At 41.3% G+C, this 19579-nt stretch overlaps 1 protein-coding gene across 1 annotated transcript in view; it reads right to left on the reverse strand.

The window, feature by feature from the left end:
* The window catches only part of LOC128661430 (uncharacterized), an 81807-nt gene that overhangs the window by 31400 nt on the left and 30828 nt on the right, over positions 1 to 19579 (reverse strand). The window contains exons 3-4 of the mRNA XM_053715684.1: positions 19067 to 19227; positions 16981 to 17184 (exon numbers count right to left, since the gene is read on the reverse strand). Of these exons, the coding sequence (XP_053571659.1) occupies positions 16981 to 17184; positions 19067 to 19227 (365 nt within the window). The remainder of the gene's footprint in view (positions 1 to 16980; positions 17185 to 19066; positions 19228 to 19579) is intronic.

Raw genomic sequence — 19579 nt, forward strand, 5'->3', positions numbered from 1 at the left:
ATAAGATAGAGGCTCAAAATTTACCCCCACATAGGACTTACGATTGTCCAACAGATCTAATACCGGGCAGTTCATCCCTTTTGGTCATATATATCCTATGTCACAGCCTGAACTTGAACACCTGAAGCTATATCTAGAGGAGAACCTTAAGAAAGGTTTTATTAGGCCCTCTACTTCATCAGCTGGGGCTGCTAGGTTTTTTGTAACTAACAAGGATGGAACCCTCCATCCTATCATAGACTACAGACAGCTTAATAAATGTACTTTGAAAAATAGATACCCCCTCCCGCTCATACCTGAGCTTATTGAACGTTTGCAGGGAGCTAGCATATACACCAAATTAGACCTCAGGAGTGCGTATAATTTAATAAGAATGAGAAAAGGGGATGAATGGTTGACAGCCTTCCGCACACGGTACGGCTTGTATGAATACACTGTGATGCCTTTTGGGTTATGCAATGCCCCTGCAACGTTCCAGTGTTTCATTAATGATGTATTCCATGATTTACTTGACGTCTGTATTGTCATCTATTTAGATGACATTTTGATTTATTCTGACACTTTAGATAACCATTACAATCATGTTAAGCTAGTTTTGGCTCGTTTAAGGAAACATCATCTCTAGGCTAAATTAGAGAAGTAGTATTTTACTACTACTATTTCCTTTCTGGGATACCATATATCACCTTCTGATATTTCAATGGAAGTAAATAAAGTAGAGGCGGTTACAAGTTGGCCAATACTAAAAAACAAAAAGGAGGTTCAGAGATTCCTTGGATTCGCGAACTTCTATAGAAAGTTCATCAAGGGATTTTCTGAGATTGCTAGACCTTTGACTAAACTCACTCAAAAGACTCCTGTCTTTTCTTGGAATCAACAAGCTAATGATTCTTTCCTATCGGGGGAGGTGTATATGGCATGGATTTTAGGAACCTGGAGATGGAAAAAGATGCTTTGTCGGTCCTCCTACTTCAAATTTGGGGCACTGCGCATGCAATCGTGGCCGGACTTTTAGCCGATGGACATTTGTCCGACGGACATTTGGCCAAAACACAAGTGGCTGTCACAAAACAGTCCGGCCACGAGATAGATTTGATAGATAGATACAAAGATTACATAGATCAATAGATGCAATATACATCTGATAGATACGATAGATAGTTAGATTTGATAGATAAATAGATAGATTTGATAGATATATAATTTCCTATCGGGGGAGCTGTATATGGCATGGATTTTAGGAACCGGGAGATGGAAAAAGATGCTTGGTCGGTCCTCCTACTTCAAATTTGGCCGAAACACAAGTGGCTGTCACAAAACAGTCCGGCCATGAGATAGATGGATTTGATAGATAGATACATAGATTACATAGATCAATAGATGCAATATACATTTGATAGATAAATAGATAGATTTGATAGATATATAATTTCCCAGACAGAGAATTACAAGACGTGTGGTCTGTGACCCATGGTAAGGTTCCCAGAGGCAGTTGCGGCGCCAGGGGAGGTGTATATGGCATGGATTTTAGGAACCGGGAGATGGAAAAAGATGCTTGGTCGGTCCTCCTACTTCAAATTTGGGGCACTGCGCGTGCAATCATGGCCGGACTTTTAGCCGACGGCCATTTGGCCGATGGACATTTGTCTGACGGACATTTGGCCAAAACACAAGTGGCTGTCACAAAACAGTCCGGCGACGAGATAGATAGATTTGATAGATAGATAAATAGATTACATAGATCAATAGATGCAATATACATTTGATAGATACGATTGATAGTTAGATAGATTTGATAGATAAATAGATAGATTTGATAGATATCTAATTTCCCAGACAGAGAATTACAAGACGTGCGGTCTGTGACCCATGGTAAGGTTCCCAGAGGCAGTTGCGGTGCCAGGGGACGTGTATATGGCATGGATTTTAGGAACCGGGAGATTGAAAAAGATGCTTGGTCGGTCCTCCTACTTCAAATTTGGGGCACTGCGCGTGCAATCTACTGTGGCACCAGATATGAGTGGTGTGTTAAGTAGTACTATTCTGATCAGTGTAATACCTGTTACTCCCCCTATCAAGGGAGGTGTATATGGCATGGATTTTAGGAACCGGGAGATAGAAAAAGATGCTTGGTCGGTCCTCCTACTTCAAATTTGGGGCACTGCACGTGCAATCATGGCCGGACTTTTAGCCGACGGCCATTTGTCCGATGGACATTTGGCCGAAACACAAGTGGCTGTCACAAAACAGTCCGGCCATGAGATAGATTTGATAGATAGATACATAGATTACATAGATCAATAGATGCAATATACATTTGATAGATACGATTGATAGTTAGATAGATTTGATAGATAAATAGATAGATTTGATAGATATATAATTTCCCAGACAGAGAATTACAAGACGTGCGGTCTGGGACCCATGGTAAGGTTCCCAGAGGCAGTTGCGGCACCAGGGGAGGTTTATATGGCATGGATTTTAGGAACCAGGAGATGGAAAAAGATGCTTGGTCGGTCCTCCTACTTCAAATTTGGGGCACTGCGCGTGCAATCGTGGCTGGACTTTTAGCAGACAGCCATTTGGCCGACAGACATTTATCCGATGGACATTTGGCCGAAACACAAGTGGCTGTCACAAAACAGTCCGGCCACAAGATAGATTTGATAGATAGATACATAGATTACATAGATCAATAGATGCAATATACATTTGATAGATACGATTGATAGTTAGATAGATTTGATAGATAAATAGATAGATTTGATAGATATATAATTTCCCAGACAGAGAATTACAAGATGTGCGGTCTGGGACCCATGGTAAGGTTCCCAGAGGCAGTTGTGGTGCCAGGGGACGTGTATATGGCACGGATTTTAGGAACCGGGAGATGGAAAAAGATGCTTGGTCGGTCCACCTACTTCAAATTTGGGGCACTGCGCGTGCAATCGTGGCCGGACTTTTGGCCGACGGACATTTGACCGAAACACAAGTGGCTGTCACAAAACCGTCCGGCCACGAGATAGATAGATTTGATATATAGATACATAGATAAAATAGATCAATAGATGCAATATACATTTGATAGATACGATAGATAGTTAGATAGATTTAATAGATAAATAGATAGATTTGATAGATATATAATTTCCCAGACAGAGAATTACAAGACGTGCGGTCTGGGACCCATGGTAAGGTTACTTCCTTTTGCACAATGGAGTACAGGTTGGGGATTGCCTTTTGTGCAAAGACCTTCCACTGCGGTGTCCCCTATCAGAGGATGTGTATATGGCATGGATTTTAGGAACCAGGAGATGGAAAAAGATGCTTGGTCGGTCCTCCTACTTCAAATTTGGGGCACTGCGCGTGCAATCTAATGTGCCACCAGATAGGAGTGGTGTGTTAAGTAGTACTATTCCTATCTGTTTAATCCTGTTAAGTGTCTTTTTTTTGGTTTTGTTTTTGAAGCCACAGTGCAGCACCAGAGGCCAGAAAAATTTGGCATGTACACATGCCTGAAAAATTAGGTATTGTTGCAGCCGCTGCTGTAGCAGCGGCCAGAAAAATTGATGTTTGTTTCCCAGGCAGAAAGTGCCCTAAAATATTGCGGCTTGAACCCTAGTTGGTGGCGGATAAGTCACGCAAGTCATCCGGCATTTGAAGATAAAATACAGCAGCGTGTGGACCATTTTTAGCCCAAGGCAGCTCATGTCATCAGGCCTTTTTTACTCGAATTTATCGCCCAATGTCAGTCCCTTCGGGATCCATCCCTCATTCATCTTAGTAAAGGTGAGGTAATCTAGACTTTTTTGACCTAGGCGACTTCTCTTCTCAGTGACAATACCTCCTGCTGCACTGAAGGTCCTTTCTGACAGGACACTTGAAGCGGGGCAGGCCAGAAGTTCTATTGCAAATTGGGATAGCTCAGGCCACAGGTCAAGCCTGCACACCCAGTAGTCAAGGGGTTCATCGCTCCTCAGAGTGTCGAGATCTGCAGTTAAGGCGAGGTAGTCTGCTACCTGTCGGTCGAGTCGTTCTCTGAGGGTGGACCCCGAAGTGCTGTGGCGATGGATAGGAGTTAAAAAGCTCTGTATGTCCTCCATCAACAACACGTCTGTAAAGCATCCTGTCCTTGCCGGCGTGGTCGTGGGAGTCGGAGGATTACTTTCACCTCTTCCACTGTTAGATTCCCGTTGTGCTTTGACATCACCCTTATACACTGTGTAAAGCATACTTTTTAATTTATTTTGGAAATGCTGCATCCTTTCCAACTTGTTGTAATTCGGTAACATTTCTGGCACTTTATGCTTATACCGGGGTTCTAGTAGTGTGGACACCCAGTACAGGTCGTTCTCCTTCAGCTTTTTTATACGAGGGTCCCTCAACAGGCACGACAGCATGAAAGACCCCATTTGCACAAGGTTGGATGCCGATCTAGTCATGTCCCGTTCCTCGTCCTCAGTGATGTCACTGAAGGTATCTTCTTCCCCCCAGCCACGTACAACACCACGGGTACCAGATAGGTGACAACGAGCACCCTGGGATGCCTGTTGTGGTTGGTCTGCCTCCTCCTCCTCAAAGCCACATTTCTCCTCTGACTCCTCTTCCTCACAATCCTCTTCCAGCATTGCCGCAGGTCCAGCAAGCGATGTTGATAAGGCTGTTTCTGGTGGTGATGGTGACCACAACTCTTCCTCTTCCTCTTCACGCTCATCTACGGCCTGATCCAGCACTCTTCGCAGGGCACGCTCCAGGAAGAAAACAAATGGTATGATGTCGCTGATGGTGCCTTTGGTGCGACTGACTAGGTTTGTCACCTCCTCAAAAGGACGCATGAGCCTACAGGCATTGCGCATGAGCGCCCAGTAACGTGGTAAAAAAATTCCCAGCTCCGCAGAGGCTGTCCTAGCACCCCGGTCATACAAATACTCATTAACGGCTTTTTCTTGTTGGAGCAGGCGGTCGAACATTAGGAGTGTTGAATTCCAACGTGTCAGGCTGTCGCAAATCAAGCGCCACACTGGCATGTTGTTTCGCCGCTGGATATCGGAAAAGTGCGCCATGGCCGTGTAGGAACGCCTCAAATGGCCACACACCTTCCTGGCCTGCTTCAGGACGTCCTGTAAGCCTGGGTACTTATGCACAAAGCGTTGTACGATCAGATTACACACATGTGCCATGCACGGCACATGTGTCAACTTGCCCAATTTCAATGCCGCCACCAAATTACTTCCGTTGTCAGAAACCACTTTGCTAATCTCCAGTTGGTGCAGAGTCAGCCACTGAACCACCTGTGCGTTCAGGGCGGACAGGAGTGCTGGTCCGGTGTGACTCTCTGCTTTCAGGCAAGTCAACCCCAAGACGGCGTGACACTGCCGTATCCGGGATGTGGAATAGTACCTGTGGAGCTGGGGGGGTGCCGTTGATGTGGAGCAAGACGCAGCAGCAGAAGAGGACTCAGCCGAGGAGGTTATGGAAGAGGATGGAGTAGGAGGAGTAGAGGAGGTGGCAGCAGGCCTGCCCTCAAGTCGTGGCGGTGTCACCAACTCCTCCTCTGCAGAGCCACGCATTCCATGCTTGGCAGCCGTCAGCAGGTTTACCCAATGCGCAGTGTAGGTGATATACCTGCCCTGACCATGCTTTGCAGACCAGCTATCAGTGGTCATATGGACCCTTGCCCCAACACTGTGTGCCAGACATTCCATTACTTCCTTTCGCACAATCGAGTACAGGTTGGGGATTGCCTTTTGTGAAAAGAAATTTCGGCCGAGTACCTTCCACTGCGGTGTCCCAATAGCTATAAATTTTTTGAATGCCTCAGACTCCATCAGCTTGTATGGTAAAAGCTGGCGGGCTAAGAGTTCAGACAAGCCAGCTGTCAGACGCTGGGCAAGGGGGTGACTTTGTGACATTGGCTTCTTACGCTCAAACATGTCCTTGACAGACACCTGACTGTGGGCAAATGAGTAGGAACTGCTCCGGAAGAGAGATGGAGTGGCGGATGGTTGAGAGGGGGCAAGGAGGACAGCAGTGGTTGACGTGGCTGAAGATGCTGGACCAGGAGGAGGATGGCGGCTTTGAGTTTGTGTGCTGCTTCTACTCATGTGTTGATCCCATAGGCGTTTGTGATGTGCGATCATGTGCCTTCACAAAGCAGTTGTACCTAGGTGGGTGTTGCACTTCTTTTGGCACAGGTTGCAAATGGCATCGCTGTTGTCAGAGGCAGACACACAAAAAAAATGCCACACAGCTGAGCTCTGCGATGGCGGCATTCTGGTGGTGGCAACAGCATGTGTTGATTGGAGTCCTGTCTGGCTGACCCCGGGTACCGATGCATGCTGTCTGACTGTGCCACTAGCTCCTTGCGACGACCTCCCCTTGCTTCCAACTCGTCTCCTCCTCGTCCTCTCTGTCTCCCCATCTGAACTTTCCCCCTGTTCCCCCTGTTCCACGGACGCATCGTCATCATCAACCGCTTCACTTGTATCTGACAAATCAACAAAGGAAGCAGCAGCGGGTACAACATCATCATCACACCGTACGTCCATGTCTGTAATGCTGCCTGACTGAGACATATCACTGTTATCTACATCCTCTGTCAATGATGGTTGTGCATCACTCATTTCTTCCAACTGATGTGTAAAAAACTCCTCTGACACATCAAGTGAAGCGGCTGTGGTGCTAGTGTTGGTGGTGGCGGCAGGCGGGCGAGTGGTGGTAACTTGAGAGGTGCCCGAAGATAAGCTGGAGGAGGATGGTGCGTCAAGGTTCGGAGCGGAAGCTATAGAAGATTGGGTGTCCTGTGTTAAAAAGTCAACTATGTCCTCCTCAGAACTTTTCGAGTTCATGGGACATGGCCTCTGAACACTGGGCATTATTCTACGGCCAAAGGGAATCACAGCACCACAACCACGACGGCACCTGTGGGGTGGCCTGCCTCTGCCGTTCATTTTTTTTTAAATGTACACTTACACTACTATTAAACAAGATATGAGTGGTGGCACTGGGCAAGTGGGCACAGTATACGCTGTGAGCCTGACACAAACAAGCAGACTGATGTTTCACAGTCCAAAAAGTTTTTATTTTTTTAAATGTACACTTACACTACTATTAAACAAGATATGAGTGGTGCCACTGGGCAAGTGGGCACAGTATACTCTGTGAGCCTGGCACACACGCTGGCAGGCAGGCAACTGCAATTAGATTACACTAGCAGACTGATGTTTCACAGTCAAAAAAGTTTTTTTTTTTAATTATTTACACTACTGTTACACCAGATATAAGTGGGGGCACTGGGCAAGTGGGCCTGGCACACACGCTAGCAGGCAGGCAACTGCAATTAGATTACACTAGCAGACTGATGTTTCACAGTCAAAAAAGTTTTTTTTTTTAAATTTACACTACTGTTACAACAGATATGAGTGGTGGCACTAGTTGGCAAGTGAGCCTGGCACACACGCTGGCAGGCAGGCAACTAGAATTAGATTACCCTAGCAGACTGATGTTTCACAGTCAAAAGAGTTATTTTTTTTAAATTTACACTACTGTTACAACAGATATGAGTGGTGGCACTAGTTGGCAAATGGGCCTGGCACACACGCTGGCAGGCAGGCAACTGCTATTAGATTACACTAGCAGACTGATGTTTCACAGTCAAAAAATTTTTTTTTTTTTAATTTACACTACTGTTACAACAGATATGAGTGGTGGCACTAGTTGGCAAGTGGGTCAGGCACACACGCTGGCAGGCAGCCAACTGCAATTAGATTACACTAGCAGACTGATGTTTCACAGTCAAAAAAGTTTTTTTAAAAAAATTTACACTACTGTTACAACAGATATGAGTGGTGGCACTAGTTGGCAAGTGGGACTGGCACACACGCTGGCAGGCAGGCAACTGCAATTAGATTACACTAGCAGACTGATGTTTCACAGTCAAAAAAGTTTAAAAAAAAAAAAAATTACACTACTGTTACAACAGATATGAGTGGTGGCACTAGTTGGCAAGTGGGCCTGGCACAAACGCTGGCAGGCAGGCAACTGCTATTAGATTACACTAGCAGACTGATGTTTCACAGTCAAAAAAGTATTTTTTTTTAAAATTTACAATACTGTTACAACAGATATGAGTGGTGGCACTTAGCAAGTGGGCCTGGCACACACGCTGGCAGGCAGGCAACTGCAATTAGATTACTCTAGCAGACTGATGTTTCACAGTCAAAAAAGTATTTTTTTTTAAAATTTACACTACTGTTACAACAGATATGAGTGGTGGCACTAGTTGGCAAGTGGGTCTGGCACACACGCTGGCAGGCAGGCAACTGCAATTAGATTACACTAGCAGACTGATGTTTCACAGTCAAAAAAGTTTTTTTTTTTTAAAAAAAATTACACTACTGTTACAACAGATATGAGTGGTGGCACTAGTTGGCAAGTGGGCCTGGCACACACACTGGCAGGCAGGCAACTGCTATTAGATTACACTAGCAGACTGATGTTTCCCAGTCAAAAAAGTTCTTTTTTTAAAAATGTACAATACTGTTACAACAGATATGAGTGGTGGCACTTAGCAAGTGGGCCTGGCACACACGCTGGCAGGCAGGCAACTGCAATTAGATTACTCTAGCAGACTGATGTTTCACAGTCAAAAAAGTTTTTTTTTTAAAAATGTACACTACTGTTACAACAGATATGAGTGGTGGCACTAGTTGGCAAGTGCGTCTGACACACACGCTGGTAGGCAGGCAACTGCAATTAGATTACACTAGCAGACTGATGTTTCACAGTCAAAAAAGTTTTTTTTTTTAAATTTACACTACTGTTACAACAGATATGAGTGGGGGCACTAGTTGGCAAGTGGGCCTGGCATACACGCTGGCAGGCAGGCAACTGCAATTAGATTACACTAGCAGACTGATGTTTCACAGTCAAAAAAGTTTTTTTTTTAAAAATTTACACTACTGTTACAACAGATATGAGTGGTGGCACTAGTTGGCAAGTGGGCCTGGCACACACGCTGGCAGGCAGGCAACTGCTATTAGATTACACTAGCAGACTGATGTTTCACAGTCAAAATTTTTTTTTTTTTAAATTTAGACTACTGTTACAACAGATATGAGTGGTGGCACTAGTTGGCAAGTGGGCCTGGCACACATGCTGGCAGGCAGGCAACTGCAATTAGATTACACTAGAAGACTGATGTTTCACAGTCAAAAATTTTTTTTTTTAAATTTACACTACTGTTACAACAGATATGAGTGGTGGCACTAGTTGGCAAGTGGGCCTGGCACACACGCTGGCAGGCAGGCAACTGCAATTAGATTACACTAGCAGACTGATGTTTCACAGTCAAAAAAGTTTTTTTAAAAAAAATGTACACTACTGTTACAACAGATATGAGTGGTGGCACTTAGCAAGTGGGCCTGGCACACACGCTGGCAGGCAGGCAACTGCAATTAGATTACACTAGCAGACTGATGTTTCACAGTCAAAAAAGTTTTTTTTTTTTAAATTTACACTACTGTTACAACAGATATGAGTGGTGGCAGTAGTTGGCAAGTGGGCCTAGCACACACGCTGGCAGGCAGGCAACTGCTATTAGATTACACTAGCAGACTGATGTTTCACAGTCAAAAAAGTTTTTTTTTACAAAATTTACACTACTGTTACAAGAGATATGAGTGGTGGCACTGCAGGCAGGCAACTGCAATTAGATTACACTAGCAGACTGATGTTTCACAGTCAAAATTACACAGGCAAAAAAAAAAGATGTTCTAGCCCTAAAAAGGGCTTTTTGGGGTGCTGTCCTTACAGCAGAGATCAGATGAGTCCTTCAGGACAGTAGTGGACACTGAATACACTAGCCTAGCTATCAATTTCCCTATAAAATCAGCAGCAGCTACACTATCCCTCCTCTCACTAAGAATGCAGGATCAGAATGAATCTAAAATGGCTGCTGTCCAGGAGCTTTGAGGGTCTGGTTGGGAGTGTCTGCTGCTGATTGGCTGAAATGTGTCTGCAGACTGTGAGATACAGGGTCAAAGTTTACTCAATGATGATGAATAGGGGGCGGATCGAACATTGCATATGTTCGCCCGCTGCGGCGAACGCGAACAAGCTATGTTCACCGGGAACTATTCGCCGGCGAACTATTCGCGACATCACTAGTTACTAATCCTATTTGTGAAGATTTCCAGGATTATTTCTTTTTACGTGCAGCCCTGCACAAGGAACACCAGTTCATCCAGCTGCATAAGTTGTATCTGTGAGCGGCGTCTGACGTCACTCCCTCGCTGCAGTACCGCAGTTGCTCCAGGACTCAGCATTTGACACAGATGTGTTAACGGAGCTCTTTCAAAAGTAACTTATCCTCTTACCATCTGAGCGGTAACGTATATCACTGCTGTTCTGTTTGTTCAATACAATCTTGCTTATGACAACTCATCTCATATATCGTATGTTGGAAAACTGTTGATAGACTTTTTCTGTGACTGAGACACGCTTGTATTAACAAGTACTAACCTGCAATCAAGTCTGATGTTATTTGTACTTAAAGTCTAACTCATAACTTATGTCCTAATTCAGACTGTCTAATCTCATACGCCTTACAGCTACTCTCCTAACAAATTAACCATTACTTGTCTACTCACTTCATTTCTATTCACAAATTGACTTATCAGCTATCTCAAGTGGGAACACTCACAATACGAATATTCAGACTGCTTGTGTCTGTTATTTAGCTTATGACTTCATTGCAATATCTATAATATTCTTGTGAGAACTCAGCTTTCTGCTTACTATATCCTATGTAACTGTATACCACTGCATATTATTGCAACAATATCACTGTTGTATTTTGTAATTAACAATCTTCACTCTGTATCCATGCAGCAGTGACCCTCAGATCAATGAGCAAAAACAAGGTTTAAGTTTAATCTTAAAAACCTAAGGTTTGGTGTGAGACTGAGTGGTCCTGTAATTAAGGATATACATTTATATAACACGTTAACATAACATTGACGCAGGGGTTCACACAGGGTTGCGTCGTTAGTGACGCCAGTGTGTCATTTCCGGACATGGTTGGCGCCAAAAAAAATTCTAGTTACTTTGTGCGTCATACTTGGCACCAAACTTTTGTCTTTATTTATTGCCCCATTGCTTTTGCCTCTTGCTTTTTTCTAAGTCAGAGGGCTATGCTATTTGCATTTTTTCCCATTCCTGAAACTGTCATATAAGGAAATTGATAATTTTGCTTTATATGTTGTTTTATCTTTTACATTCTGCAAGATGTCTCAACCTGATCCTGCCTCAGAAGTATCTGCTGGAACTTTGCTGCCTGACATCGGTTCTACCAAAGCTAAGTGCATTTGTTGTAAAATTGGGGAGATTATATCTCCTAATATCATTTGTATTAGTTGTCATGATAAACATTTACATACAGATAGAGTGTCCATCAGTAATAGTACATTGCCGGTTGCAGTTCCTTCAACTTCTAATGTACATGTTATACCTGTGAATTTTAAAGAATTCGTTACTGATTCTATTCAGAAGGCTTTGTCTGCATTTCCACCTTCTAATAAGCGTAAGAGGTCTTTTAAAACTTCTCATAAAGTTGATGAAATTTCAAATGACCGACAACATAATGAATTATCCACTTCTGATGAGGATCTATCTGATTCAGAAGATCCTTCCTCAGACATTGACACTGACAAATCTACTTATTTATTTAAAATAGAGTATATGCGTTCTTTGTTAAAAGAAGTGTTAATTACTTTGGATATTGAGGAAGCTAGTCCTCTTGATATTAAAACCAGTAAATGTTTAGATGCTGTTTTTAAACCTACTGTGGTTACTCCAGAGGTTTTTCCTATTCCTGATGCTATTTCTGACATGATTTCTAAGGAATGGAATAAGCCAGGTACTCCTTTTAATCCTTCTGCAAGGTTTAAAAAATTGTATCCTTTACCAGCGGTTGCAATAGAGTTTTGGGAAAAGATCCCCAAAGTTGATGGGGCTATTTCTACTCTTGCTAAACGAACCACTATTCCTATGGAAGATAGTACTTCTTTTAAAAATCCTTTAGATAGGAAGCTTGAAACTTATCTAAGGAAAGCCTATATATATTCAGGTCATCTTCTTAGGCCTGCAATTACTTTGGCTGATGTTGCAGCTGCTTCAACTTTTTGGTTGTAGAATTTAGCGCAACAAGAATTTAATTCTGACTTATTTAGCATTGTTCGCTTACTGCAACATGCTAATCATTTTATTTGTGATGCCATTTTTGATATTATCAAAATTGATGTTAGATCCATGTCTTTAGCTATTTTAGCTAGAAGAGCTTTGTGGCTTAAATATTGGAATGCTGATATGACATCTAAGTCTAGATTATTATCTCTTTCTTTCCAAGGTAATAATTTATTTGGTTCTCAGTTGGATTCTATTATTTCAACTGTTACTGGGGGGAAAGGAGTTTTTTTGCCTCAGGATAAAAAACCTAAGGGTAAATCTAAGGCTTCTAATCGTTTTTGTTCCTTTCGTCAAAATAAGGAACAAAAACCTATTCCTTCCCCCAGGGAATCTGTTTCCAATTGGAAGCCTTCCTCAAATTGGAATAAATCCAAGCCTTTCAAGAAACCAAAGTCAGCCTCTAAGTCCGCATGAAGGTGCGGCCCTCATTCCAGCTCAGCTGGTAGGGGGCAGATTAAGGTTTGGATAAATTCTGTCCAAAATTAATGGATTCAGAACATTGTCTCTCAGGGGTACCGAATTGGATTCAGAGTAAGACCTCCTGTGAGGAGATTTTTTTCTCTCACGCATCCCAGTGAATCCAGTAAAAGCTCAGGCTTTCCTGAAGTGTGTTTCAGATCTGGAGTTTTCAGGGGTAATCATGCCGGTTCCTTTTCAGGAACAAGGCCTGTGGTTTTAGTCAAATCTATTCATTGTCCCAAAGAAAGACAATTCATTCAGACCAGTTCTGGATCTGAAAATTTTGAATCGTTATGTAAGAGTACCAACTTTCAAGATGGTAACTATAAGGACTATTCTGCCTTTTGTTCAGCAAGGACATTATATGTCTACAATAGACTTGCAGGATGCTTACCTTCATATTCCGATTCATCCAGAACATTATCAGTTCCTGAGATTCTCTTTTCTAGACAAGCATTACCAATTTGTTGCTCTTCCATTTGGCCTAGCAACAGCTCCAAGAATCTTTTCAAAGGTACTGGGTGCCCTACTCTCTGTAATCAGAGAACAGGGTATTGCTGTGTTTCCTTATTTGGACAATATCTTGGTACTAGCTCAGTCTTTACGTTCTGCAGAATCTCACACAAATCAACTTGTGTTGTTTCTTCGAAAACATGGTTGGAGGATCAATTTACCAAAAAGTTTTTTGATTCCTCAGACAAGGGTTACCTTTTTAGGTTTCCAGATAGATTCAGTGTCCATGACTCTGTCTCTAACAGACAAGAGACGTTTGAAATTGGTTGCAGCATGTCAGCACCTTCAGTCTCAGTCATTCCCCTCAGTGGCTATGTGCATGGAACTTTTAGGCCTCATGACTGCAGCATCGGTCGTGATTCCTTTTGCTCGTTTTCACATGAGACCTCTCCAGCTTTGCATGCTGAATCAATGGTGCCGGGATTATACAAAGATATCACAATTAATATCCTTAAATCCCAATGTTCGACACTCTCTGACGTGGTGGTTAAATCACCAGCGTTTAGTTCAAGGGGCCTCTTTTGTTCGGCCAACTTGGACTGTGATCACAACAGATGCGAGTCTTTCAGGTTGGGGAGCTGTCTGGGGATCTCTGACAGCACAAGAAGTTTGGAAATCTCAAGAGGCGAGATTACCAATCAATATTTTAGAACTCCGTGCAATTCTCAGAGCTCTTCAGTTTTGGCCTCTGTTGAAGAGAGAACCGTTCATTTGTTTTCAGACAGGCAATATCACAACAGTGGCATATGTCAATCATCAGGGTGGGATTATCTCAGCCGTCAGACTTTGCATCCAGGGGAGTGGTCTCTCCATCCGGATGTGTTTTCTCAGATTGTTCAGATATGGGGTCTTCCAGAAATAGATCTGATGGCCTCTCATCTAAACAAGAAACTTCCTAGATACCTGTCCAGGTCCAGGGATTCTCAGGAGGAAGCAGTGGATGCGCTGACACTTCCTTGGTATTATCAACCTGCTTATATCTTCCCGCCTCTAGTTCTTTTTCCGAGAGTGATCTCCAAGATAATCATGGAACAATCGTTTGTGTTGCTGGTGGCTCCAGCATGGCCCCACAGGTTTTGGTATGCGGATCTTGTTTGGATGTCCAGTTGAAAACCTTGGCCACTTCCGTTAAGGCCGGACCTACTGTCTCAAAGTCCGTTTTTCCATCAGGATCTCAAATCATTATGGAAATTGAACGCTTAGTATTAAGTCATAGAGGTTTCTCTGACTCGGTAATTAATACTATGTTACAAGCTCGTAAATCTGTCTCTAGGAAGATTTATTATCGAGTTTGGAAGATTTACATTTCATGGTGTTCTTCTCATCATAAATTCTCTTGTCATTCTTTTAGAATTCCTTGAATTTTACAGTTTCTCCAGGATGGTTTGGATAGGGGTTTGTCTGCATGTTCCTTGAAGGGACAAATCTCTGCTCTTTCAGTTTTATTTCACAGAAAGATTGCTAAACTTCCTGATATTCACTGTTTTGTACAGGCTTTAGTTCATATTAAGCCTGTCATTAAATCAATTTCTCCTCCTTGGAGTCTTAATTTGGTTTTGAAGGCGTTACAGGCTCCTCCATTTGAGCCTATGCACTCTTTGGACATTAAACTACTTTCTTGGAAAGTGTTGTTCCTTTTGGCCATCTCTTCTGCTAGAAGTGTGTCTGAGCTATCTGCTCTTTCTTGTGAATCTCCTTTTCTGATTTTTCATCAGAATAAGGCGGTTTTGCTGACTTCATTTGAATTTTTACCTAAGGTTGTGAATTCTAACAACATTAGTAGAGAAATTGTTGTCCCTTCCTTGTGTCCTAATCCTAAGAATCCTTTGGAAAGATCCTTACATTCTTTGGATGTGGTAAGAGCTTTGAAATATTATGTTGAAGCTACTAAAGATTTCAGGAAGACTTCTAGTCTATTTGTTATATTTTCTGGTCCTAGGAAAGGTCAGAAGGCCTTTGCTATTTCCTTGGCTTCTTGGTTAAAGCTTTTGATTCATCAAGCTTATTTGGAGTTGGGTCAAGCCCCGCCCCAGAGAATTACAGCTCATTGTACTAGATCATTCTCCACTTTGTGGGCTTTTAAGAATGAAGCTTCAGTTGATCAGATTTGCAAAGCAGCTGGTCCTCTTTGCATACATTTACTAAATTCTACCGTTTTGACGTATTTGCTTCTTCTGAACCAGTTTTTGGTAGAAAAGTTCTTCAGGCAGCTGTTTCAGTTTGATTCTTTGCTGATGTTTTAAGTTTTTCTTTTCTCCATGAGAATAACTTATATTTTGGGTTGTGGATTAATTTTTCAGCATTTGGCTGTTGTTTATTTTTATCCCTCCCTCTCTAGTGACTCTTGCGTGGAGTTCCCCATCTTGGGTATTTGATATCCCATACGTCACTAGCTCATGGACTCTTGCCAATTACATGAAAGAAAACATAATTTATGTAAGAACTTACCTGATAAATTCATTTCTTTCATATTGGCAAGAGTCCATGAGGCCCACCCTTTTTTATGGTGGTTATGATTTTTTTGTATAAAGCACAATTATTCCAAATTTCTTTGTTGATGCTTTTTACTCCTTTCTTTATCACCCCACTACTTTGCTATTCGTTAAACTGAATTGTGGGTGTGGTGAGGGGTGTATTTGTAGGCATTTTGAGGTTTGGGAAACTTTGCCCCTCCTGGTAGGATTGTATATCCCATACGTCACTAGCTCATGGACTCTTGCCAATATGAAAGAAATTAATTTATCAGGTAAGTTCTTACATAAATTATGTTTTACCTCCTTTCTTTTTTTTGCAGCTCCCTTTATCACAATTATCCCTTGTTTAATGGATAGAATTTGCACATTTATGATGTAAATCATGAAAAGAAACCCTGTCATGTTACACCCTAACCAAAAATTGTGGGGAGGGCAGCAGTATTTTGAGTGCCTATAGCGGCATAAAACCAAAATATGCCACTGAATCAATCCCATAGTCTAACATATTTTGATAGCCTCCATATTGTTGTTTTTTTTTTCACTTTTACTGGATACATTTATAAGTTTATCCTTTTTATAAAATAAGCATATTGCAAAAATGCTTCTTGTAGATGAAATTGGCTGCTAGAATACATGAAACCCAAATGTTTTCTTAAATGATTGCGTGAGAGCATGTGATTTTAAACAGCTTTCCAATTTACTTCTATCTAATTTGTTTTGTTCTCTTGGTATCCTTTGTTGAAAAGCATAGCTATGTAGTCTCAGGAGCTGCTGATTGGTGGCTGAACATACAGTATATGCCTCGTTATTCGTTCACCCATATGCATAGCTGTCTCTTGAACAAAGAATACAAAGGGAATAAAGCAAATGAGATAATAGAAGTAAATTGTAAAGCTGTTTAAAATTTTACTATCTATGTGAATCATGAAAGAAACATTTTGGGTTTCATGTCTTTTTAACCCCTTCCCGTTATGTCTCTTTAATGGCTTTAGCGCTGTTAGGACGGCATGGAACGTCCTAACTGTTCGACTGTCCTGAAACCTTTGCCGCTTCCTATACATTAATGTGGGCTGGGGGGCGTGCCTAGCTTCATAGCCACTCCCCCTGACCCAATCCCATCATTGAAATCACCTGATCACATGAACAATCCTGTGATTTCAAATGTTACTCATTTGTTTACATTGGCACTTTGTTCCGATGTAGACCAACTAGTTATGGCAGGAAAGGGTTAACTTTTTCTTCTTTTGCTTCTGTTTTGCTTTTGCTACAAGTTTATCTACTATTGTACCTTGTTTAATGGCTTGACAGGCATAATGTAATGCGACAAGGGAAGAGGAGCAGGCTGTGTCAATCACAAGAGATGGTCCAGTTAGATTGAAGCAATATGATATTCTGTTTGCTGCTATGCTTGTTGCTGTTCCACTGCCATAGAAATGATTTATACCCTCTGCATAATTATTAAAAATTGAGTCCGCATCTCGATTCATAATACCTAAGAAGAGAAAAAGAGAAAGATTTAGTTATTGTCTTTTGCTAACTGCTACAATCTATGTGTAGGCAATGATTAGAGGTGCTATGGCAACCCTAAGCATCATTATAGAACTTCCAATTGAAGATAGATTTATAACTGAATGTTGTTTTATATATATATTTATATAGTTCTACAACAAAGATGCACTCTCAGGATTTTCCAAGCAAAGTCAGCTTTATTAGATGATGTTTCAGAGATATAGAATCTGATAGTGATAAAATATATTCTATATCTCTGAAACGTCATCTAATACTGTAAAGCTGACTTTGCTTGGAAAATCCTGAGAGTGCATCTTTGTTGTAGGACTATTGTATGCTTTTTTGCACCCAGGTGGTTGAACTTGGAGGGAGGATTAGTTTTTTTCTGTTATATATATATATATATATATATATATATATATATATATATATATATATATATATATATATATACAGTATGTAGACATGTACTTGTATAACATATTTAGTGTGCAGCTTGCTTACGTATGTCACTAGTACTAAAGTAGCAAATGATCTTATGTGAGTAAGGAAACTAAATATTAAAGGATAGGTCTAGTCCAGAATTTTTATTGTTTAACCAACACTGCTATATTAATACACTTTTTACCTCTGTGATTACCTTTTAGCTAAACCTCTGTACACTGCCCCCTTATTTCAGTTTTTTTGACAGACATGTATTTTAACCAATGGTAACTCCAAGGAAGTGAGGACAATGTTATCTATATGGCACACATGAACTAGCACTGTCTAGCTATAAAAACCTGTCAAAATGCACTGAGATAAGAGGCGGCCTTCAAGGGCTTAGAAATGAGCATATGAGCCTACCTAGGTTTAGTTTTCAACAAAGAATATCAAGAGAACAAAACAAATTTGATGATAAAAGTAAATTGAAAAGTTGTTTAAAATTGCTTGCCCTATCACAATCATTAAAGTTTCATTTTGACTAGACTGTCCCTTTAAGGGATAGATTACGAGTGTAGCCCTATTGTTAGCGCAAGAAGTATAAATGCTCAAATCCATATTACAAGTAGCACACTTTTTTTAAGTGGGGTTTTGGTTTTAGAATAGGCATTACTGTTTATTTTTATTTTTGGTTATTAGTTTTTTGGCAAGTGTTTTTTTGGTAACTTAGGGAGTGTTAGGTTAGGGGGGTTTAGATGTTAGTGGGTATTTTGCAATAAGGTTGTGGCAGTTTAGGGGTTAATAGTGTAGATGAGTATTTTGCGATCTGGGTTGTAACAGTTTAGGGGTTAATGGTGTACCGCGTACTTTGCAATGTGGTTGTGTGGCAGTTTAAGGGTTAATAGTGTAGCAGGTACTTTGCGAAAGGGCTATGTAGCAGTTTAGGTGTTATTAGAATAGGGGCTTATGGCGATTAGGGTTAGCCCCCAAGTATGTTTATTTTCCACTTTGCTTGCTCTATTGAAGTGTATGGGGAGTATGTTAATGCGCTCGCGATAGTCTAACTTCGGCTCTTTGTGCATGTGTAAAAACTTTACTTTCAACTTGTAATATGCGTGCAAAGAGCTGAAGTCGAGCGGAGTTAGCGTGGGAGGGAGATTCGTAATTCCGGCTACACTTGTAATCTAGCCCTAAATCCTAAAACAAAAATAAAACTAAGACTAAGATAATATAAAGGAATGGTGAATTTGTTGGCACATTTAGTCAAATAAGAAATGCAGGACACATTCAATTTCCTGAATTAAATATTTTTTTTAGCAAATTTTAATGTTGCCTTTATCATGAGTCTTGAGTATCCTTGCTCTCTGTTCACATTTTTACGTGCACACACAAGCAAATAGTTATAACTGTAATAACACTTAAAAATCTGCATTCCTTCTTACCAATAAAGACTCCTGTTTTGCTTCCGCTGATGTTCTCTGTTGGAATTCCTGCATTTTCAAATGCTCTGTATGTGCACTCTAGCAGCAGTTTCTGTTGTGGATCCATAGATTTACTCTCTGAGTTATGTATTCCAAATAGTCTGTTGTCAAATTCATTAAATCTATGTAAAAATGAGCAATGTTATAGACATTCAACAATTAAAGGGACATTAAACACTTGATTTTTCTTTGCATAAATGTTTTGTAGATGATCCATTTATATAGCCCATATAGTTTGTGTTTTTTGTATAGTTTTGCTTATTTTTAAATAATAATATGCTAATTTTCAGACTCCTAACCAAGCCCCAAAGATGTATACCTACTCCAGCTTGCTCCTGTTTGTGTAAAGGGTCTTTTAATATGCAGGGGGAGGGGGGAGTGTCTGCTTTCACTGGGTGTCCCAGTCATCCTAATCAAAAGTGCTAAAATGGGAGCTTCTAAGTAAGTTTTTAAAAGGTTTTATGCTGGATTTTT

Source organism: Bombina bombina, chromosome 5 (genome assembly GCF_027579735.1).
Source record: "Bombina bombina isolate aBomBom1 chromosome 5, aBomBom1.pri, whole genome shotgun sequence".
NCBI classification, from domain to species: domain Eukaryota; kingdom Metazoa; phylum Chordata; class Amphibia; order Anura; family Bombinatoridae; genus Bombina; species Bombina bombina.